Source organism: Eublepharis macularius, chromosome 1 (genome assembly GCF_028583425.1).
Source record: "Eublepharis macularius isolate TG4126 chromosome 1, MPM_Emac_v1.0, whole genome shotgun sequence".
Lineage (NCBI taxonomy): Eukaryota > Metazoa > Chordata > Lepidosauria > Squamata > Eublepharidae > Eublepharis > Eublepharis macularius.
The window spans coordinates 72,876,467-72,901,010 of record NC_072790.1 but is presented as its reverse complement, the minus strand read 5'-3'; the positions used below and the strand labels follow the sequence as shown (position 1 = coordinate 72,901,010).

Genomic DNA, 24,544 nt, shown 5'->3' with positions numbered 1-24,544 from the left:
GAAGCAGAGCCAAGTGTCAGACGCTCAGACAGAACAAACAAAGGAGTTCCACCACTGAAATTCTCTTACCTGGCAAAAACAGAAGCTGTACCAGAACCTTCTAGCTGGGAAGACATAGAAGGAATGCCAGCAAGAGAAGCAGAGAAATGGAGAAAAGCTGCAAAAGAAGAAATTGACTCTCTGATCCAGAACAAGACATGGATTCTCACAGAACTACCACCTGGAAAAAGGACAGTAGGATGCAAATGGATTTTCAAAACCAAACTTGATGCAGATGGAGAAGTACAAAAGTACAAAGCAAGACTAGTTGCAAAGGGATATTCCCAGAAGTATGGAGAAGACTATGATGAAACCTTTGCACCAGTAGAGAAACACACTTCAGTAAGAACACTACTGAGCATAGCAGCCGCAAGGAAGATGCATGTGGAGCATCTGGATGTGAAAACTGCTTTTCTTCATGGAGAGCTGGAAGAAGACGTGTATATGACACAGCCTCCTGGATTTGAACAGTCCAAAGACAGAGGACTTGTATGCAAACTGCAGAAGAGCATTTATGGACTGAAACAGGCTGCAAGGGCCTGGAATCAGAAACTGAACCAAATGCTCATCAAAGAAGGATTCAAGCAAGGCGGGGCAGAACGCTGCCTGTACTCAAGAAAGAAAGACAACAAATGGACTTTTATTCTGATTTATGTAGATGATATTCTTCTTTGTTATGAGGATCAACAAGATTGTGATGAAATAATTCAGCACCTGAACCAAGAGGTTGAAGTAAAGCGTCTTGGAAATGTCAGCTTTTACCTTGGAGTTCAAATAGAGCGAGAGGAAGATGGAAGCTATCTTCTCAATCAAAAACAAAAGATCATGGATTTCCTAGACTACATGGACATGAAAGATGGAAAACCAACATGTACTCCAATGGAAACAGATTTCCTGAAACAAAATGGAAACAATGAACCTCTGAGAAACATCAAAGTATACAGAGAAGCAATTGGAAAACTGCTCTACATAAGTACAGTAACCAGACCTGACATAGAAGCAGCAGTTGAAATACTGTGCAGGAAAAGTGCATCACCAAGTGTGAATGACTGGCAAGCAGTCAAAAGACTGGCAAGATACCTGAGAGGTACTGCACAACTGAAGCTCAAGCTACCAGCAAGCGACAATCCCAGACTAGTGGGATTCATGGATGCTGACTGGGCAGAAGACATCACAGACAGAAAGTCTACCAGTGGACGAATATTCTTTTATGGTGGAGGAGCAATCAGTTGGACAAGCAGAAAGCAAGACCTAGTAGTGGCATCAACTACAGAAGCTGAATACATATCAGCAGCAGAAGCATGCCAAGAACTCAAGTGGATTCTACAACTATTAGAAGACTTTGGGATAAATGAACCCAAACCTATACAACTCCTTGAAGATAATCAATCTTGCATAAAGCTTGCAAATACAGAAAGAATTGGATCAAGAACCAAGCACATTGACATAAAGAATCACATTGTGAGAAATATGCAAGAAGAAGGGCTTGTTGAGCTACAGTACTGCCCTACAGAAGAAATGATAGCAGACATCCTCACCAAGCCACTTGCCAAAGAGAAATTTCAAAGTCTACGTGAAAGACTGAACTTTGTGGACTTTGTACACTAGACATTGAGAAGGGGTGTTAGAAATAACAATGTCTGGTGTACTGCAGCAGCAAGAAGTAAGAAGAGCCTACCATGCAGGGGGCAGCAAGGATCACTTAGTTAGGACAGTGAGAGTAGCACCTCTCTTGTTTCCTGGGGGTCATTTCCTTGTCTTGTCTCCTATTGGGCTAAACAGGGCAATATCCTGCTTCTTCTCTCTCCTGCCACACTTCTTCTCTGTCTCTGCAAGATGTAGTCAGATAGCTAGGATCTATCTCTCCCCCTTTCCCTCAAGTATGTAACTTCCTCAAATAAAGCTTTTGCCTCTCTGACCAGCTCGGCGTTTAATTCCGCAGCGTAGTTTAACACTCGCTCTAACACTTCCCACTGACTTGTACTTAGACTGCTCCAGCCTAGTAGAAGTAAGGAACCACAAGCTAGAAGGTGCTCTGCACTACACAGAGTTACCTGCCGTTTCCTATATCCTGGCTATGCCAAGGTGAGAGTTATCTCCTCTCATATTCCCACTCTCCCATTCATCACTATCATCATTAAATAGTTTTCTAGAGGGAAAACAATAGATGTGATAATGGGTCTCTACTCATCTTTTAAATAAAAATCGCAGGATCATGCAATCCTAGTTTGCTTTGAGACCATATGGGGAAGGGAGAGATGTTTAACTCTTCAACTTCGTTCTGATTGGCTTTGCTAATAATCTCCCTGCACTGCTATTAGCATGTTTAAGGGGGAAAAGACATTTCTGTTAAAAACACACACACCGCCACCTTTGAAATGAAAGCAAGATTAAAGGGGCAGATTGGGGCAACTGAACTTATCATGGAAATGATTTCCAGAGTGGCCCAATACATGCTCCTGATCAGGTTGAAGGTACAGATTCTTAGAGGATCAAAAGAACTGACTAGATCTTTGAGGAGCAATCCTAAACAGGCACCCATAGAAGCAATCTCTTTTCTTCCCACACACTTTATTAATTCAGTAGCATACTTAAAGATGCAGAAGTAGCAGGAGGACCACTGAATAATATTTTCAAAAACCTCTGTAAAAATGAGGATAGGTTATCTACATGCCTGATACCTTTCATAATAATAAAATAAGAGTCTTGCTGGATCACACTAGAAGTTTCTCTAATCCCATGTCCTATTTCTCACACTGGCCAGCCAGATGCTTCTGGGAATCCCACCAGCAGAGAACAAAGGCAAGAGCCGCCCTGAACAGCTGCCCCCCAAAATTGGCATTCAAGAGTAAATTACCCCAGAACATGGAGGCTCTATTTGTTCATCGTAGCTAACATATTTAAGCTTAAGTATTGTTTGCCTTGATATAACTGGAACAGACATTCACTATTCCACATTTGAAATCACTAATTCAGAACCAATGCATGCTAAGAGTGGAAGGATAGGATTCATCCCTTCATCGCTTTGACAAATTCTTGGGAAATATTAACGTGATACCTCCCCCCCCACCCCCATTCATACAGGTTTTCTGTTCTATTGCCATATGTTTTAACTCCCCACCCAGGAGTGAGAAGGAATGAGCCTGGAAGGAGGTGAGGTGGACAAACACGGAAGAATTAGATGGTGGAGGAAGAGAGAAATGAAGGCAGAACAGCTTGGCTGGGCTTAGCAAGTATCTCATGATATGCAAATATTTGCCTCATACCAGAAAGTCAGAGCTTCCGTCTATTTGCTCTGCTCTTCCAGTCCTAGTGGCTGCAGGGCAGAACTGCACCAATAGAAAAAACTGAAACGCATTTGATGATTCCAGCTTCCTGACTCCCAAGCTGACTTGAAGCCCATCTCAGCGGAACCTGCAGCCCTCCCATAAACACCTTTAGACTTCTGTTTCTCTGAAATATTCTTTGTGCAGCACATGTGTGAGAAAGAGAACATTGGCAACTGCTTATTATACACAGAGAAAACAGGCTTAACCTTTTCTGCTACAGGTTTAGTTTTTCTCTCTGAGAAAATGACAAGGAAGAAAAAGAACAAATTTGAACACCACAGACAAGCTCTAAACCAGACTATCCCACTGCAGATTTTATGCAGATTTGTTGCAATTATGCTGTATATTGTATAATTCTGCTTATCCTTTCCACAGTTCTTCTCCGTTCTAAATTCACAAAGGAAAGGAACAATTACAATTGATTATTTGCAGAGTACAGTTGTTTAATATAAAATATACAAAATGACAGCCAATATTAATGGAGCTAAATCAACCATGTTCAACTTACATTAGCATGCCAACCAAATCACAAAGGCTGAAAAAATTATAATACCACCCCAGTTACCAAGCCTAGGAATAACAGTATAACTTCCACAAAGGTAAAGCAAACAAACTACCAGAAACACTAAACTATATTCTGATCTCTACATATTAGGAAAAACGATTTAACTTTACAAACAGCATATCCACAAGTGACTAAAAACAAGCAGAAAACAGATGGAAGTAGTTGAATAAAAAGAGAGTATAGAGAAAAAAGAAAACAACTGAAAATGTGCAAAAATTGAGATTTTTGAAATTGATGGGAATGGTTTGGCTGGCTATGAGAGTATCTGCAGAACTGCCAATGGTAGTTAAAGCCTTGGCCTGTGGCTGTACCTGGAGGTGTAGGAATGAGTGATGGCAGCTAGTAACATTGATCTTTGAAGTCATGCACTGATCCCTGATCCTTCTCTGAGCACTAGTAGGTTAAAGGGTTGCCCATAAAACCATTCCTACAGATCAACCATCCAAGCAACACGACAAGCCCATGAACTGAGGTATTGAGGAATCCAGCCTCAGGCCCATAGGACCACATACATGTCAGAGAATCACTTGGAAGATCTTATTCGTAGGTCTTTGCAGACCTGGGGCCTATCTTTTATACCATGCAATAGCATGGGGCCCAATAGCTTGAAAATACATTACTGGAAGATATTTGGCATTATAGCCAGGTGACAGCAAGAGGAGACAATCTCTGAACCTGCCTGTGCTAAAAAATAATTCAGAGTGACCTTGCCACTTTGCTGCTCCTCTCAGCATGTGTACAAAGAGAGACAGGCTACACGACACTCTTGTTTTCTATGTATCTGGACTACAAGTGGTTCCTTCCAAAAATCCAGACAAAATGGCAGCTTTGTAGTAGATTATGACCCAGGAAATGGGGCTCTGTGACCTAGCTGAGGGCTCTAGATGCAGAAAACATACATCAGAAGAACTACTCTTGATTAAGTGATGTTTGGTATTTTCCAGGGCATTGTAAGGATGCCAGGCAACTCTCAAGAGACTTCACTTTGTGAGTAAAAGTTCTTTATTGATAAGATGCCAGTATCATACACTTATGCCATCCTTGCTAGAACTGGGGGCTACAGAAAAGTATCACGCAGATATAGGTTCCCCAAGGCTACTCCTAATCCCCCCCTTTCTCCTAACAGTTCTCTAACTCTGCAGACAGGAAGGCAGGCTGTGTGATTCATGGACTGCTCAAGGCCAAGCAGGCTCCCAGACTCAGGAGAGATTACAACAGGAACAAACACCTCCCGTTCTCAGTTTCCCACCCCTGGTTCAGATAACAGAATCACCCCAACAGCATCAGCTTCAGCTGCAGGGGAGTATTGAATATGACAGGTGATCCTGAACACCTGACAGGCATGACTGAGTTTCAGTTTGAAACAGAATAGTTGAAGCCTTGTTAGAGGTAAAAGAGAACAAGTAAAATGTCAATCCTGGTTTTGACAGCAAGAAAGAATGTTGTCTTAGCCGAAGGCTGCCTTCATGTATTACTTACATTTAACAAAATTTATAAAACCATGTGATCAGCAATTTGGGTGTGAAAATAGTGCACATGTATATTTCATTTTGAGTGCATGGACTACAAAGACAAATTATCTCACCATGGGCACACACAATGACATATATGCACATTCTACCATCTTCACCGCACTTGGCAGCTGGCTCCCTACCTCTCTTGATTGGATCTAGCCACAATGATTCATGCCACAGTCACCTCCAGGTTAGACTACTGCAATTTGCTCTACTCAAGGAAGCCCTTGAAGATGCTCCAGAAACTGCTGTTTGCTCAGAATGCAGCTGTTAGACTCCTGACCAATTCATCATGGTCTGACCATATAGAGCCTACTTTACAGTAGCTGCACAGGCTTCCAATGGGTTTCCAGATCAAATTCAAGGTGCTGGCTTTAACTTTAAAGCCCTACACCGTCTGGGACCATTATACTTGAAAGATCGTCTCTCTCAACGATCCCCCACAATGTTTGTGTTCTTCATCTCACAGCTTACTGGTGGTGCCCAGAACCCAAATAGCTCATCTCTCTTCCACCAGGTCAAGCCCTTTCTCTGTGGTGGCCACATCCTGGTAGAATGCTCCTTCTGATTCTATGCGTGCCCTGCAGGCACTGCCGGCGCCAGGATTTCTGGTGCCCGCGGCCACCCCCACGTGCGAGCATGCGCCCCGGACTGCGTGATGATATCATCACGCAGCAAAGCCGGGGCCATTGGCTGGCGGGGTGGCCGGGGTGGCACGCGGAGGCTGCCTGCGCTCCACATGCTGCCCCGGCCGCCTGCCATGCCTGGCCCGCAGCTGCTGCGCCCGGCCAGGTGCATGTGGTGGTGGCGGCGGCGGCGGCAGCATGGGGCTGGCTGGCTGCAGCAGCTGCGGGCCAGCCACGCCAGCTCTGTGGTGCGTCTCCACCCCTGCACCACCTCCAGCGCCCCCTCTGGTGCCCTGGCACCCACCTCACCACCTCAATGGTGGCACCGGCCCTGCCTGCAGGACCTTTCTAAGTTCCACAATGTATGCCAGATGGAACTGTTCCAGCAGGACTTTAACCAGCCATGATATATCACTGAAATTTTTGCTCCTGGTTGTTTGCTTTTGGATTGTCCCAGTCTCTGGAATTGTGTTCTTTTTATTGGTTGTGTTCTTGTGGGACTTCTCTCAAATTTGTTGATTTTTTTTAGTTTTTTAATGCGTAATATTTATTGTTGATTTTAATGTTATAAACCACGCTGGGCCTTGTTTGAGGGAGAAATTTTTAAAAATAAAATAAATAAAATCATATAGTCATCCCATATGATGACTTATACATAGGCTGCATGATCATTCCTACAATAAAGTATTTTCCTCTAGGAAAAGCATTAACTTGTGAATATGCATCAAGATTTGAGTTCAGTGTGGTATCTTAGATACCAACAAGATTTTCAGGGTATCAACTTCTGAGCATCAAAGCTCCCTTCTTCATATACACTATCTCACTCTCAAAAGCTTATACCCTGAAAACCTTGGTGGTCTCTGAGGTGCCACTGGACTCAAATCCTATTCTTCTACTGCAGACCAAAATGGGTACCTATCTGAAACTCTCTTTGTGAAGGTGCAGTGAACAATTCAGCCTTCCCTGCCAACTTCCCCCAAGAATGCATGAATCAATGAAAGAACCTGCTCTTCCTCCAAGCCTATTTTATTGCTAGATTTTTATATGGGTATCCAATGCACAGGAAAACTGTATGCCCACCAAATTCTTGGTATCTAGACACTGCTGTAGTCGTATTCCAGTTGCCAAGTAGGGGTCTGCTACCACACTTGCTGTCTCCCAGTCACCACAGGGTTTAGAGTCTCCTGGTGACGGGTTTACAGAAAATATTGCTATGCTCTCAGGAGTATGATGAGGCTTCTGGTTTGGGAAAATATGAGCTATTTTCCTGGGTTTGGATGGATGGGTGGGGGAGAAACAGCTTGGTGTCCAAAGCCCAGTTCACAACAGAACTAGAGTGAGGTTGCTCATCAACTGGCAGAAACTTTTCCACTTCCTTATGTGGACACAACATGCTGATTTCATTGTCATGTTTATTTTTTCGGCTAGATTATGGCCATTGTGTAGAAATCAGAGGGAATTTCATCCAAGAAATGTGCTTAGATAGGATCTGGATTGATCCTCATTTCAGTTTCTCCATTTTTATTGCACAGTGCTTACATACCAATTGGACTCTCCTTTGAATAGTTGTATAGTGTGATTTATACCTCAGAGTGAAAATGTCACTTTGCACTTCCAGTCTGCAGCTGTTGTTCTCATTTGCAGGCATTCGGACTCCCTAAGACAGCCCTCTTTAAAGCAGAGGAAGTCAAAAGAAGAAACTGCTCCAGTTAAGGAAGAAGCTGCTTTCTGATACAGATTCCTGTTTGGGTTAGCCTGACAGACTCCTTAGTTATTCATTACAGAAAATCCACAATTACCATTTATTTAACCAGGAGGACAATCATTTTAAGTTCACTTTATCCATGAGCAAAGCTAATGCTTCAATTAGACTGATGTGTTATATATTAACATTGGTGTGTAATTTGGCCATTAGGTAGCAATGATTCCGTTTAGATCAGAGCGAAATAAATAATATACAGGGCTTTTTTTCTGGGAAAAGAGGTGGTGGAACTCAGTGGGTTGCCCTTGGAGAAAATGGTCACATGGCCGGTGGCCCTGTCCCCTGATCTCCAGACAGAGGGGAGTTGAGATGGCCCTCCGCGCCACTCGGTGGCGCGGAGGGCAATCTCAACTCCCCTCTGTCTGGAGATCAGGGGGCGGGGCCACTGGCCATGTGACCATTTTCAAGAGGTTCCGGAACTCCGTTCCCCCGCGTTCCCCCTGAAAAAAAGCCCTGATAATATATATGACTGAGACAGAGTGAGAAGAACTGGCTTGGGGGGAAATGGACAGAGGATGGTCACCCATATCTTTCTACCTCAATTGTTGTTAAGGAAAACATAAAAGTACCAAGAAGGTGCCTGCGTATCTTACCTTAAAGGGCAAATGGAACCTTTATGAAAATGGTATAGATCAGGAAAGTTAATCAGATCCCTTGATTCAATTCACTGCCCACTGTGTCTGCTTTGATCCAAATAATAAAATCCAGATTATTCTGATCAAAGATCTCTTGTGACATTTTGGCCCTTAGAGCCTTCATTTTTTTAATATTAATGGGCATAAATGGATCTGAATGTTGTAAACATCAAGCATCAAGTGTTGATTTGTTTATCCTGAAATTCAAGATTTTACCTATAAAACTTAAGTATTGTGGGATATAGTTTTGAAGTTTCCCTCTGTTAAACTTATGTTTTATTTCAGCTAAACATTTTTCAAAATGACCATTCAAAATTCCAAATTGTAGCATATATTTTTCAGTGTTCAATAGAGCTTTACATAACTAGAATTTTTGTGCAGCATAGCTATACAACACAAATGAAGGCGTGAAAGCATTTGCATCTAAGACAACAAGCTGGATCACTTACATGCCTAGAAATCTTTCAAAAGGGGAGTTTCAAAAACAGCTTGCAATGAGTTATGAAAGGCTGATGTTCAAAGTCCAGGGGGAGGGCAAACTCCTTCTGGATACATCCGAGATATTTTAATATCAAGATTTTTCAATATATCTCAGACCAAGATGTTTGTTTATCAGCCCTATATCTGTAGCAGAACAAGGTAATAGAATAGAATAGAATAGGCTAGCATTGCCAGCCATTGGCCGGCAACCAGCAGGAGAGAGGGGGGGAAGGGATGAGGGGAATTTCCTGTGAATACCAGGAAGTGATGATGCCATGTTGCATCAGCACAGCAACACCATTAACAGGTATTTGCCAGAAGTGATATCATGCTATTGGTGTGACACCAATTTTCCCAAACATTTCCTCTCCCCTGCTACCTCGTTGAGGCTGAGAGGTGACCCTAGGGGTAGTACTTCAGATTGTAGCTGGGGATATCATATCACCATATACCAAATAGCCATGTGGCCCCAATCTGTGGATACTTAAACCTAGGGATTGGGGCCACGTGGGAATAAAACAGATGTTTCTGCATCCTTGGGGGATCAGACTGACAAGACAAATATTTCTACAAACCTGAAAAACATTGCTAAAACTGAACAACTATACCAAATAAAATGACCCAGGTTCACAGAAAATTCTGAAATCTAAATCTGAGGTTACTAAAGTTCAGAAATTGGAACCATGAAAGGACAAGAGAGATCTTTAGATCTTTCTACAAACATGAACGGAACTGTTAAACCTGAAAAAGGTTTCCAGATAAATATGAAATCTAAACAAATAAAAATTGCTTTTTTATTTTAAAAAAACCCTTAAATTGATAAAAGGAGCACCTATAGTTTTAAGAAATGGATGCCCTCAATGGCTGTTGCTGGGCAACTGTAATAGTAGGGGAGGTTGGGGCATACTGTTTGAAGGGGGATGATGGATGCCTCCAGTGCAATGATATCACTTCAGGTGTGATGTCATGCTGAGAGCAATGCTCTAGCATTCACCCCAATCTCTATGGTTTAACCACAGAGTTTGGGGTGAATATTAGAACATCACCTGGCACCAGGGACCAACATCAGGATACCCTGAGGTGGGGCAGATGCCATGACCCAGGGCGTCTGGCAAGACAGGTGAACCAAATGGAACCACATAACCACATTGGCTAAATGATCCCAGTTAGTATGATTATGTAGCCAGAAAGGAGAACTACCATTGTTAAAAATTTGTTACACTTGTTTTAAAATACGTCACCACAGTTAGGTTCAGCAAAATTGTGTAAAAGCTAAGGTGTGTGTTTGTGTGTGTGTGTGTGTGTGGGTGTGTGTGTGTGGGTGTGTGTGAGAGAGAGAGGGGGGAGGGGTGGGGTGGGGGTGGGGAGGTCTTTCAAAGACTATTTGGTGTCTCTTCTCTTTTCAGGTGACTTTTCTCTAGTTTTGACATATACTGCAATCTAGCCTCAAATTAAGTTCCACTGTTGACTTCAGCATCAGAGGTGAACAGAAAAACATGCAGAGTTCACTGGTGATTGCTGGCACACAGAGGCCTAACAATTCTGAAACAATCTGAGACACGCAATCTACATTCCAGGGCAAAACTAGAGAAGACACCTTTCTCTTTAAACTTTTCCAAATAGCAGCAATAGGGATCAATTTGGATTGGGGTCGCTGTGCTGTTTTTTAAAATTTTTTCCACCCATGCCCTTTTCCCAAAGTACATCATACCCTGGAGTCCCCAGGTACAGAAAGAGGAAGTATTCTTTCCCTGCCAGGACAAATATTACCTACAAGGGACTAATTTATATGAAGCAAACAACACAGAGAGGAGAGGGACATTCCATCAAAGACTTAAAGGTCGCTGTAGTTCAACAGAAACCTTTCAAAAACAAAATCCAATGGGAGGCTGCTGAATTGGAATTCATATGCAAATTTGACTCTGTCAAGCTGGGACTCAATAGGGACTATGAATGGTTATCACATTATCACAGGTAACAGATTTCCTTTACAGAGGCTGGGTCTGGGGGAGCCCAGTGACACCTGGCATGGGCTTTCGGGGACCACAGTTCTCTTTGTCAGATGCATCTGACGGGGAGAGCTGTGGTTATCGAAGGCTTATACTGCATTGGAATTGGTTTTGCTGCTACAAACTAACAGGGCAAACTCCAACTGACCCCAACACCAAAAGGAGATGTTTACATTTACTAGTTGCACCCTCCCTCTCACGCCCTAATTGCCTCTTCTCTCTCCTCCCCTCCTCCTCTTCTATATTTGACCAGTTTCTATAACATGCATCTGATGAAGAGAACTTGATTCTCAAAAGCTTATGCTACAATAAAATTGGTTAGTCTTAAAGGTGCTACTGGACTCTTTTTGATTTTACTCACCCTCTTACTCACTACTGGGGTCCCTGTCAAAACTGCCCCCCAAAGGTTGCTATTTGGAAAGATTAAAGAGGTGGGAGATCTAGTCACAGATCTCCATCATCTGACGTAGTTTGGTCCTTATAATTAAATGCTACAGAGGAGGGGAAACTATAATGCTAACTTAAGCACCCTTTCTTTTGACATAGTTTCAGTAAATCATGACAGGAGACAAAATATTTTCCACACATAATATATACAAATTTAGAACATTTTTTTTAAAAAAAGGAACTCTTACCTTTTTCACTGACACTTTCACTCTCTATTTCCACGTCATCACAACTGGTATATTCAGGTGTTGACGCTCCTTCTTCCTCAGAGCTGCTGACTGACATTTGCCTTTTCTTTCCACCCCGTTTCGATCTATGAGGCTTTGGAGGAGATGGTCGCACTGATTCTGACTGGTCAGAACTAAGGGAATCATTCCTTAGCATGGTCTCCATTTTCTCCCGCTTTGCTTTCCGAATGAGAATAGCAGAGCTAGGATCTAGGCTTTTTTTAAAGGGATCATGGTTTTTTGATTCTAAGTGCTCTGGAGGAACCACACTATGCCTGGGAGTTGGTGGGCTATGATTAGCTAATTGTTTAGAAAGAGAAATTCTTACATCACCTGTTCTTTCTATCGAGTATGCTCTCTGAGTATCCAAGTGAGATTTTGTGTCCTGAGTTCCTTGCAACTGAGAGTGATTTCCTAGTTTATTCTCAGATACCTCAGATTCCTCGACTTCTGTATGTGGCAAAGCAACATCACTGTGTCTTCTTTCATGCCGCGCTTTTGAAACTTTTGCATGAATACGCATCTGTTGCTCCTCAGGGTGCGGTTTCACAGGATACCTTGCTAGATTGGGATCACTCCTGTATCGGGTATGATAGTCATCTTCTTTCCTTTGCTTCTCTTCCTCTATAGCCTTGCCTTCCTCAAATTGTTCTGGAAAGTCTGAATAGTCCTGAGACCTCCCTTTCTCTAATCTTCTACCATCACGTCTTTCTTTACATTCCCTCTCATCTGCTTGTCCTTCACCCTGCTGAAGTGAGGATTTGGGCACACGTTTGCGCTCACCTTTTAGACCTCCTTTCCCATTCTGTTCAGAACCCGTGGATGCCTTTTTCCTGATGTGAAGGAAAAAAGACAGAAAAAGGTGACAACTTCCAGACACCAATAAAATGGTAAGACACAAGCAAAGGCTACACATAAAACAAAAACAAAGAAACTTTAGAAAAGGTTAAAACAAGGTTTTTGATTTATTTAAACTTGTCCCAATAACGTATTTCTAAAATAATAATGATTTTCCACAGTAATTACTGAATTGTTAAAAAAAAAGTTCAGCTTTACTTTTTAGAATGGGTAAAGACAAAATCTATTAAAAGTCAAGTCATTAAAAATTATTTAAGACTAGGCAGGCACTATGAGTCTAAATATTTGCACCAGAAAATTTCTCTGCTCTGCTATCCATATAAACAAATCTACCTTCAACTTCCAGATACATTTAACAGGCCTTTAAAAAAAAACCCTTGGGCAATCATTCTCACATCATGACATGCATGCATCTTCACTACACAAGCTTTACTTGTGTATATGAAATTGTAAACTAAGAATTAGCACTTATCTTTGGATAGAAATTTAACAGTGACATTCTAAGTTGAGCCACACCCTCTTGACTTCAATGGGTTTAGAAGGCTAAAACTGAATTTAGGAAGGTACTGTTAATATCCAAATATTATAATAACATTCGATGTATATACCACCCTTCAGGACAACTTAATGCCCACTCAGAGCAGTTTACAAAGTATGTTACCATCATCCCCACAACAAAACACCCTGTGAGGTGGGTGGGGCTGAGAGAGTTCCAGAGAGCTGTGACTAGCCCAAGGTCACCCAGCTGGCTTCAAGTGGAGGAGTGGAGAATCAAACCCGGCTCTCCAGATTAGAGTCCAGCGCTCTTAACCACAACACCAAGCTGGCTCTCAAATACTGAATTTCTGAGGACCCAAAGCAAGAAAGCGTCCACTGTTGGTCAAAAAGCAATGTTCCTGCGTCTGAGTTAACTCGTACTTGAACACAACTGCTCATAAAGGAAGAGAATTAATCTAAGAACTCTCCCACCTTACCTTAATAGCACTGAGAAACTACTGGATCTTCCAATCTCCTCATCATCTTCCCAGCTAGTAAAGAACAATTTGTTCCTGGCTGGCTAGCCACCTTCAAGCAGTGGCTAAGTTCCAAAGCAGCAGTATGAGCATGCAGTACAGAAGAGAGCGAATACAGCCAAAGCACTGCTTTTTGCTGTTTCTGTTGCAGTTTCCACCACCAACGGGAGAGCCACTGTTCATTTTCAAAAGAAGCTGCTCTGGCAGAAACAGCCAGCAAAGCTTTTGAAGCACATGCATGGTTCTTTAACAAGCCTGCATGCTTGTTATTTGGATTCCAGCCAGTCTTTTTTTCTAAAGCAGCAGATTTACCATTAGTATTCACGTAGATCTATTTCGGATTTATCCAGTTCGTTTTAGACAAATATCATCAAATCATTTTCAAATAAGGACTATTCATTTCTTAGAAATTTAATTATGCATAGAAAGAAAATGGAATTTGTGCCTTTAATATTCTTACCTATATGTTTGTAAATTAGCTTTTAAAGCCTAACAGTTTGATACAAGGGCTCAGATTCCATTCTTTGAAAGTTTCCTTTTTTCCACCCTCCACCCTCCTTACAACTCTTCAGTTCTTGGTAGGACTTGCAGCTGCTATTACCAGCCTGAGACTCCCTCTTACGGCTGTTATTGCTGCAATATAAAGTGAGCAAGAACAGGGAACAGTATCCTTACCTGCCTCCCCAACGTGTCTTTGCATGTTGCATGACCAAAATACATTTTGATTTTATACTAATGATTAAAAGTCCCCAGTGTTTAATAACATAGCTGCAATCCTCCCCATAGTTATGTGGGCAGTCCATTACCTCTCTTTTGGGGGTTCACTTCTAGATCTTGATGAAGTTTGCTTCTGCTCAAGGCCCATAGCTTGCTGCGATAGCTCTATGCCTTTCCTTCTGTCAGGCTGCACAACTGAGGATATTTCCTGCAAAGAGGCGGCTGCTGTGCTTAGGGGTGTTTGAGATCTTGATCGTTCTTGAAGCCTTGCTTTCTTTTCTCTAGGTGCATCCGAACTGCCACCAGTAGCTGTATCACTCAGTGTTCCATCCTGACTGGAAGGCTGTTGTGGACCACTTCCAAAAAACCATGCTCCAGATTTCGTTAGGATCTCTTGTTGCTTTCGGCATAAATTGCATACCCACATAACCTAGGTTAAAAAAGAAAACAACAGTCTGAGTACTGATTTTTAAAATACTTGTTTGGCTAAATATTCAAGAAGAGGTGATTTTCCTTTGGAATCGGTGCTCATGCTCAAAACATGCTTGTGGAATGTGCTAGCCTTACTAACCAGAGCAGGACATACTAGACGCACGTATATCATCTTGATTGCACTGGACATTTATCACTAATGCAGTAGCCCTTTTACCTGAATTGTGCAAAGCCCTTGTCCTTGAAAATTGCACAATTGTAGGATGAGATTGTTTGTATTTGTTTTTTAACACCAACAGACTTAAGGATGAAAACCAATTTTCACATATGATGTGATATGAAAGTGAATTTTGAGTTATGATATTCAAACCAAACATTTTATCCCAATCATTGGTGATGGAGAGTGCCTTCTAGACAGAGCTGACTTATGGGAACCCCTGGTGGGGTTTTCATGGCAAAAGACTAACAGAGGTGGTTTGCCATTGCCTGCCTCTGCAACCCAGGTTCTCATTGGAGGTCTCCCATCCAATTACTAATCAAGGTCGACCCTGCTTAGCTTCTGAGATCTGATGAGATCAGGCTTACCTAGACTATCCAGGCCAGGGAATCCCATTCATTAAGGGCTATTAAAGACCAAACAAATGTAGATAAATTTTTGGTACCCATCCAATCGAACATCATACCACACTAATACCCCAAATCAATTGTCCATTTATGTTGAATATACTTCTGTCTCTTCACAATGTGATGTGCATCAAGCCTATAAATTCTTCTGACATAGATAATAATGAAATTAATAGACTGAAATTACATTTTAGGAAGAGAACAACAAAAAGGCCTTCCTTATTACATAAACCTTTATATACACCTTTGTGATGTGTGTATACACACACACATACATATATGTATATGTATATATCAAATACACATCACAAAGGAAATACACATCCTGCTACCAGGAAAGTTTAAAAACATGCAAGTACTTGAATCCTAGGTCATTAGCAGTAGATTTTAAAAATAAAAGTTGTTTCAACAACACCAGATAGAGGCAACACACTTTAAGGGCAGCTGCTGGACCAGAGGATTAAAGAGGAATGAAGGCAGCTCAGGACTATAAGTGAAGATGCAGAAAGGCAGGAGTTGACTAGAAATTCTATGTAGACTTACTTGGCAGTAAGTCTAATTAAAAATCAACGGGGGCATACTCACCATAAAATATCATTTGTGTCAACATGTTATTAACATAAACAGAAATAAACAGAAACAGAAACTTAAAATAATTCCAAACAGAAAGCTCTTCTTCCAGCTAACATTTCTATAAAAACTACAAGAGTAAAAATTATGATGTACACAAATCGCAAAACACAAAAAGAAAACACATAGTATAGTGAGTAATAAGTATATTAATGTAAGTATAAATTAAATCCAATAAGAAAAATAAAATGAGAATTTTGTAACTGTTATCCATGGCAACACATGAAATGTATAAGAGTACTGTTTCCCAGAAATGTAGTATAATCAAACATGTAGTACAATCTCAAATTACTTCAGTAATGATTGAAGTGGCTGTAAACGTTGCACAGTAATTGCAAATAGCAGGCAACGAGGTAGAAAGAACTCTGCCTTTGGTAAGGTTTGTAGAAACATTGTGTCCCCCCACCCCATGCTCAGAAGTAGATATTGTTTTATTTTTTATTCTCACACATGAAGATAGTATTTATGATATGAATTCCAATAAAATAGAAAATTGGAAATCTAATCAACAGTTTAGCCCAGCAGTGATGCTAACAAGTTTTATTTTTAACTTAAAAGAAAATCAAAAGCCCTGACACAATAATAAGGACAACATCAACAAGGAAGCTAAAAAAAATTCTAACTGTCCTTTATTCAAGATAACTTGAGACTTTGAAACATGTTAAAAGAACAGAACGCTTAAGTTTTTCAGGCTGAACAAATGAAAATGCATAGTTTGACATTTACGTGTAAAATAAAATCAAAACTACTTAACAAGCTAGCAGTCTCTGGATTCTGTACATAACTGTATATAGCCTGCATCTAAAGATACAACTTTTCACTAATATCTGATCACACATTCAAAATCTGATGAGCCAGGGACAGAATAAAAACAAAGGTGGCATCCTACTCTGTTCAGATAAATGGGAGTTTTGTCACTGACTTCAGTGAAAGGTTAGCTGTACCCCTAGAAGCAGAGACCCAAAAATTCACATGTTCAGTGCTACTGCACACAATACTAATGTGTTTACAATGAAAAAATAGTAAGTGGGAAATACGTTCATTTTGAAGCAAATTCTAAGGCTTGTATGCTATTTTGAATAAACAAAGTCTAAAAAACAAAATCAGTTTAAAAATTATTGATACAAATTGGGATTTAATCTAAGTGTTATACACTCAATATAATGCCATTCCTAATCAATGTAAAACAAGCTAATCATTAAAAGCTACACATGTTCATTTGATACTTAATTTAGTTATATACACTTACGTAGCTTCTTGCTGCTTTTTTTTTACTAGGCGTAACTGTGCATCCCAAAGAACTATAACTGAAATCCTATGCAGAGTTGAAATCTATGAACTTAAACAGGAGTAACTCTGTGTAGGATTGATGGCACTGTATAACAGCCACACCACAAGAATGTGCACCACTTTACACATGTAGACAAACACTCAGTTCTAAAAGATCTATAGCCAAAAGCTTTATCAACAGCCATTTAGAGCTATTAATTGAAGATTTTTTTCACACAGCACAGAAATTAGATATATAGGTACTCACATGGAAGCTATGCTTCCTTCTCTGTTTAAAATTCTCTTCAGAGCTTATTTAAAACATGCTATGTTAGCCTTCAGTTACATTTAGTCCAAGAGGGGGTGGGGAGAGAGACACAAGTCCTTCTTCAAAAGAGGAAAAAATAAACCTTGAAGTGACATAACCGTTTCAGTGAGAAAGCTGCTTACTGAACAACATTTTAAGGCAAGTATGTGGAGCAGGCAATCCAGCAGCTCGCAGGAATTATATCCTGATTGAAAATACTGGGCTGCGGTCCAAAGTAATCTAAACTAAAGCAGGTCTGTGTAATAACTTATCTTAACAATCCACAGATGTTAGGCAACCAAACAAACACGCTGGTGATGGATTATGGTCTTTTAAATGTGGCTTCTAGACCTGCAATGCACTGGGACTATGACGAAAGATCATACATCCCATAGTAAAGAAGACAGCCTTGTTATGCTGAACAGGGGAGAAAATGGCATCATCCACAGTGAAGTGATGGCTTTCTGCATACTCAGGGGACTCCCCTGCTACATGTAAGAATATTAGTTTGTCAATTAAGAAAAGAAACTACCACAAATGGCCTAAAATACGGACTGAGCTTGCTTACTGTTCTCCAGTGTTGCAGGCTGGGGAAACGGTAATTCTGTCACACAAATGTATACCTCAAGGAATTTTTTAGTAGCTTTATCTGCTTGTTAGTATGTACATGGATTTTAAATTAATGATTTTTTTATCATTGTTACCAAGTTGGAGTCTGCTCTTCAGAGAAAGGTGGAGTAAAAATGCTCTAAATAAATATATAATCTAAGTTGCAAAGATAGAAGAATACTTAGTAGCTTAAAATAATTTTATTGATATGGTCTATGACCAGCACAAGTCGTATAAATACCATTCTTAATAAATAAAAGAATCATACAAAAAGAGATACAGTTCTTAAAAGAAATACAGTTCTTAAAATATAGAAATCTTACCAGGATTCACCAGTTAAAAAATTTTGAACTGTGCAGCCAGAATCAGGGATTAAATTGCTTAAAATTTTTGTTTCGTGCATAAAATTTCCTGGCAGATTTTACAGATAGTTGCGAAGAACCTCACACTGAGTCCTGTGACCTGTGAGTTAAATCCCATAAGAAACGTCCCGGTAATCTGTAGGTCAGAGAGGCCAGGATCCTTTCTAAGTAATGGGGAAATGACCTTTACGTGAGTTTCTTGGCAGAGTGGACGACAGAGTTTTGACTTTTCTGTTGCCACAGGGGCAGACCCTTTCCAACATGGGGATCAGTGAATAGCTTAAAGAATCTTGGTATTAGTAGTGGTGAAATTAGGGTATGGAGTAGGATTGCCAGGCCCACATAGGCAACCAGTGGGAAGACCAGGTGGGGTGAGGACATGGGAGAGGAGCCATCAGCAATGGTGTGATATCACTTCCAGGGAAAACCACAGATTTTTCAGGATTTCAGGGACAGCATTGACATCCTTTCCGGGTTTTCCCAAGAAGTGATATCAATTCTTTCTAGGAACAACCAAAAATGTTTTGGTTTTATCACCAAGTTTCCAAAGATTCCTAGAGAGATGTGACATCACATCTGAGTTTCCCCAGAAGACACATCACACTATGTCAATTGCAATTTTAAAAAAAAATCTTTCTCCCACCGACTGTTGGTCAGGGGGCACATGACAACCTTAATCTGGAGATGTGAGACATAAGATACGCATCCCTTATTCCTAGTCCCTTACCTATACAGCATGGAGTGTGAGAGGTTAAAATACTCATCCTGAACTGTACTGCTGAGACATTTTCTCAAGTATATCTTGAATGCCTGTATAAATCAAATGCATATTTGCATATGTTAAGTGTTTAAATCAAAATACTAGCCCGGTTTAGTAACAATGTGCAGCTGGATACTATCTAAACAAAACCCAGGCTGAAAATCCTGTCTGTTACTACAGCTATTAAAACTAAAATTAACTGAAATATGACAATATTTTACTGTTTTTAGAAATGGCTGTTATTCTGGTGCTTGTCTTTCTCTCGTCAAGTTTATGGAGGTCAGAGGTGAAGAGAAGAGGAACTCAGCAGATATGTAACTGATGGGTACTCTTACTGATCAGCAAAGGTACATGGGTCTTGCTAGTAAAGAGGATTGTGCTGATAGCTTTGGGTTGTTTTCCCCATAGTTTTTATATCACTCACATTGCTCTCATACCTTGTGGAAGGATGCAATTCTACATAAGCAAGGGCTTCTGATTATTCCTTTTATTAAGTTATCTCATACTGTGCAATCTAGACACACTTTACTTTTATACCCTGACACAGAGACCCAGCACCAGATAGGTGAGGGGATCAAAAGGAAGAACAGGTGTTCTTTGAGTGGTTGTCTGATGGGCTTTGCACCTGCGCAGAGCTAGGATTTGGAAACTTCCAGAACTAGCTTTTTGGCATAGAGATCCCCTTCCCCCATGCTTACTGCTTGGACTAAGCATGCCTAGAGGAGGAGGAGCCACATCTTCTCACTCAATTCCTTCCAACATGAATAATTACATTGCAACAAGAGCCCCTTGGCACAAAGTGGTAAGCTGCAGTACTGCAGCCCAAGCTCTGCTCATGATGACCTGAGTTCGATCCTGGCAGAAGCCGGGTTCAAGTAGAAAGCTCAAGGTTGACTCAGCCTTCCATCCTTCCGAGGTTGGTAAAATGAGTACCTAGTTTCCTGGGGGTAAAATATAGATGACTGAGGAAGGCAATGGCAAACCACCCTGTAACAAAAAGTCTGCCAAGAAAACATTGTGATGCAACGTCCCCCCATGGGTCAGTAATGACTTGGTGTTTGCACATGGGATGACCTTTTAATATGTTAAAAAGGCACCTGTTGAAGGTGGGCAGGCTGTGTGAATACTTGAAGAACATCACATAAGCAACCTGTTTTTCTTGATCTCTGTGCATCACACTGATGGACATATAGATTAGCAAGCTGACCTCCCTGGAGGTGAGTACAGGTATTCCAGTTAAAGAGAAAACACAGTACCACTTGGACAAATAAATCATCAGCTGTAGTCCAAATGTCTGAATGAAAGCAAATGGCAGAACCTAGTTGGCATGCCTAACTGTGTTGTGGAGATCCATCACTGGATACATCTACATCTCTGGTAGAATCAAGTGCTTCTGTGACAGGAATGGCCAAGTTTCAGGTCATAACCAAGTTCTATATTATGTGAAAACCTACAAGTATCAGGGAAGAGTTATGTCATTTCTTGTTTTACCCAGAATGACAGAAGAAAAAGGCTGTTTCTTTACTGGACACAGCCATTATGTCAAAATAGAGGGAGAGAGCTCTCTTAAACATTTAAAAAGTGCCAAGTGCATTCTGTGTTTGTAAGAGAAGGGGGGGGGGAATGTAGGAATAAGAATCTGACATAAGAAAAAATGATGCTGTTTAAATCTGCAACGGGGTATCAACAATATCTTGTCCTTATTGAAGTGGCAGTATGGTGGCTCTCCTGAGAGAACAGAGGACAGTAAGAGAAAAAAAACACCCTGAGGTGCAATAAGCATAGCCCACAGGTGGTATGTAGTTCAAAGCGTGAAGACACTGAGATGCAAAGACAAGTTGTAAATATGCATCAAGGATTAGAGACTGAAATGGAGAATACAGTCGAACAGAGCCTCAGAACAACTACTTCACTAACGGTTTGAATGAATAGTGATATGGCAGCAAAGTGATAAGTGTTCCAAAACTAGAGACTGAAGATGGGGTAGGCATTATATGATGGAAATGGATACTATCCATGATGGAAAAACTGGGTTGCACCTACCTGTAACTGTTGTTCATCGAGTGTTCTTCTGTGCAGGCACAGCTGTGGACATATCTCTAAAAAGCACAAGATGCTCGCCCAGGCTTTTTATGCACTTTTTGAGTGGGCGCAGCTATAATAGGTGGGGCGAGTGGATCCCTCCCTCAGTTCACTAATCCGGCAGTGAAGCAGAAATTAGTATATTTAAAGAGCATATGGTGGGGAAAGGAGGAAGGGATGTGTGCCTGCACAAAAGAACACTCAACGAACAACAGTTACAGGTAATGCAACCCTGTTTTCATCATTGTGTCTTCTGTGCAGTCCCACATGGGAGAGTAGCAAACTAACTTACCCAGGAGGTGGGTGTGTTACTCATCATCATCGAAAAAGACTCTTCGGGACTGCTTTGCTGACTGCAGCATCCCTTTTGGAGTCTATGTCAATTGTACAGTGTTTAATAAAGGTGAATGTAGTCGACCAGGTGGCCGCTTTGCATAAGGCCGCAAGTGGAATGCTGACGAAGTCAACTGGGACCTTGTTGAATGTGCTCTGATGTTCAAAGGGCAAAACTGTTTGGATTGTCCATAGCACTCTTTAATGAGCCACACCAAACAGCTGGAGATGGTTTAAGTGGTGACTTTCTGTCCTTTTTTTAACTTCTTTGAAGGAAACAAATAGATTAGGGTCCTTTGTGAAGATATGAGTCCTGTCCAGGTAAAAACACAGAGCACATTTGACGTCCAATGTGTGTAAGAGCCTGTCAGCCTCTGTAGAAGGTGAAGGACAAAACACTGGTAGAATCATGTCTTGGTTGAGGTGAAAAACAGAGACCACCTTAGGAAGGAACTGGAGGATGGGACGGACAATCACCTTGTCTGCAAACATTGAGGAAAGGTGGATCATGTAGGCTGTGGTATATCTTAGGAAGGATCTTGAGTCTGGTTAAAAAGTGAATGAAGAGAGTTTATTCAGGAACTACAACTTTGACAGAAAGAAGATAAACAGAATAGATACTAACTACCTCACTAAACAGGATCAAAAAGAGTCCAGTAGCACCTTTAAGACTAACCAGTTTTGATCAGGCATCTGACGAAGAGAACTTGATTCTCGAAAGCTTATACTACAATAAAATTGGTTAGTCTTAAAGGTGCTACTGGACTCTTTTTGATTTTGCTACTACAGACTAACACGGCTAACTCCTCTGGATCACTAAACAGGGAGAGAGGAACTTCCAGGAAGAAACAGGAAATAGGAAGTAGCCTAAGAATACCAATCTGGAGACATGCAAGAAGGACAGAAGAGAGAAGGAAAGAAGGATCCCATGCTGGCATCTATCTAACTGTCAGACCTGCTGTCCCCTGCAGGTATTCTGTGTCTTCTGCCTTCTCTGTACACAAGACACTGGTCATTTTCACACATCCAAATATTCCGCTAATTTTGCACTATAATTTTTGCACTCCATCTGTTTTTTTTTAAATTTGCATAGTGAGAGGGCAATTGTGCAAATCTACTGAACTAACAACAAAGCCCGTTGAGGGAATACAATGGGCTCTAAAAAGTTGGGGCTGGGGAGGGCTGGCAGGAAGGTGGGCCAAGGAGGGCTGGGAGTGGAGGCAAGCTGCCGCCTTCCTGGCCCAGCTGGTGAGCAGGCACAGATGGGAGGCAAGCGCTGCCGCCTTCCCTGCCTAGGTGATCTTTGGGGAAGGATGCCAGCTTTCACCCTCAGCAGGGGGGGAGTCTTTGTGTGGAAGGGGTGCTGCAGCCTCCCAAGCGCCTTCACTCCCTGTCCCTTTTCCTCCCTGCTCCATGTCACCAAGGGCGGAGAAGGCCATGAGGGGTCAGATGGGACATTGGGGAGGGCGAGGCTGCCTGCTCAGAAGGCTCTTTGAATGTCTCCCCCTCTGCCCTTCGTGTTTCCACCCCCGCCGCCTTCTCTGCCCACTTTCCCCTCTGGCGGTGGAGCGGCATCTGTTTCCATGGAGGGGTTTTGTCTGCTTCTCACTCTTCACCATTCAGAAAATAGGGTGGGGGAGCAGAACCACAGTACTCTCCCCCCACCACCATGTTTTCTGAAGGCAGAGGAGCATTTTTACACCACCATCATGGCAGTGACCTGAAGAATTTCACTCTGCCCCCTCCCAACCATTCTTGCTGATCTTGACTGTCTTTCATTTTGGGGGATGAGGAAAGGTTAGGAGCTGTCAAAAAGCACCTCGACCTCATAAGTGGAGATACCCCCCTCCACCTTTTTGTCTCACCCTCTTGATCTCTGCACATAACAGACCCAGCCCTCATGAAAACATGCTGCCCACCCTTTCTGCCAGCCTCTTGAAAATGGGTTGGCAGGAAAGCAGGCCAAGGAGGGCTGGGAGAGGAGGTGAGCTGCTGCCATCCCTGCCCAGCTGATGAGCAGGCACGGAGGGAGGCGAGCCTCTGCTGCCTTCCCTGCCCAGCTGATCAGTGGGGAAAGAGGCTGGCTTTTGCCCTTGGCAAGGGGGAGGGGCCTTTGCCAGCCCACCCATCTGCCAGCCCTCCCCAGCCCGAGCTTTCTATAGCCCGTTGTATTCCCACAACAAGCTTTGTTCAGTAGATTTGCTCAATTGCACTCTCACTATAAGACATTTTTTTAAAAAAACAGCATGGAGGTGTTCCAATATTTTGAAAGTGAAACTTTAACAGTTGGCATGAAACAGTTAATTTCTATGGTTGTCAACTGTCAGCTTTGTTTGAGGTTGATTCCTTTTTATTGCTTTAGCGCAATAAAGGTGTCCATTTAAAAAAAATTGTAGTGTCACTGTTGCCAGGAGCCTGCAAAAGCTTGCGTGACTTCTAGTCTTGGGTGGGAAAATCTCTTCCTAGGGTGCAGAAACCGAAAAAGGAAGAGGGGTTGAGTATGTGGTCTCTGAAGAACAGTTTCCAATTATCCCCATGCAGGTGAAAAGCACTAAAGAAACGTCATGAAGCTGAATAAATGGGAAATCTGTATACTTGAAGAGAACTCAACAATTATGGGAGAATGACGGGTTTTCACAGGTGGACTACAAGGATGTGCAAACAGCTGTGAGTATAGCAGAACAACTGCGATACTATACGATACTATGGCACTACAATAAAGACATGTGAAAACAGCCATTGTATTTCCAACAGATCACACCTCAGGGCTTGCAGTTCACTCACCCTCATGGCTGATGTAATGGCCACTAAGAAGGCCATCTTAGCTGTCAGAAATTTGAGAGAACAGGTAGCTAATGGCTCGAAAGGCTTATGAATGAGAATTGTTAGAACCAAAGACAGGCTCCACTGAGAAG

The 24,544-nt window shown here is 41.8% G+C and overlaps 1 protein-coding gene across 3 annotated transcripts in view; it reads right to left on the bottom strand.

The window, feature by feature from the left end:
- Positions 1 to 24,544, bottom strand: part of RIMS1 (regulating synaptic membrane exocytosis 1) — a 432,846-nt gene that overhangs the window by 228,269 nt on the left and 180,033 nt on the right. For all 3 annotated transcript variants that reach the window (XM_054998089.1, XM_054998175.1, XM_054998012.1), the window contains 2 exons: positions 14,311 to 14,651; positions 11,595 to 12,466 (listed from right to left, as the gene is read on the bottom strand). In XM_054998089.1, coding sequence (XP_054854064.1) covers positions 11,595 to 12,466; positions 14,311 to 14,651 — 1,213 coding nt within the window. The remainder of the gene's footprint in view (positions 1 to 11,594; positions 12,467 to 14,310; positions 14,652 to 24,544) is intronic.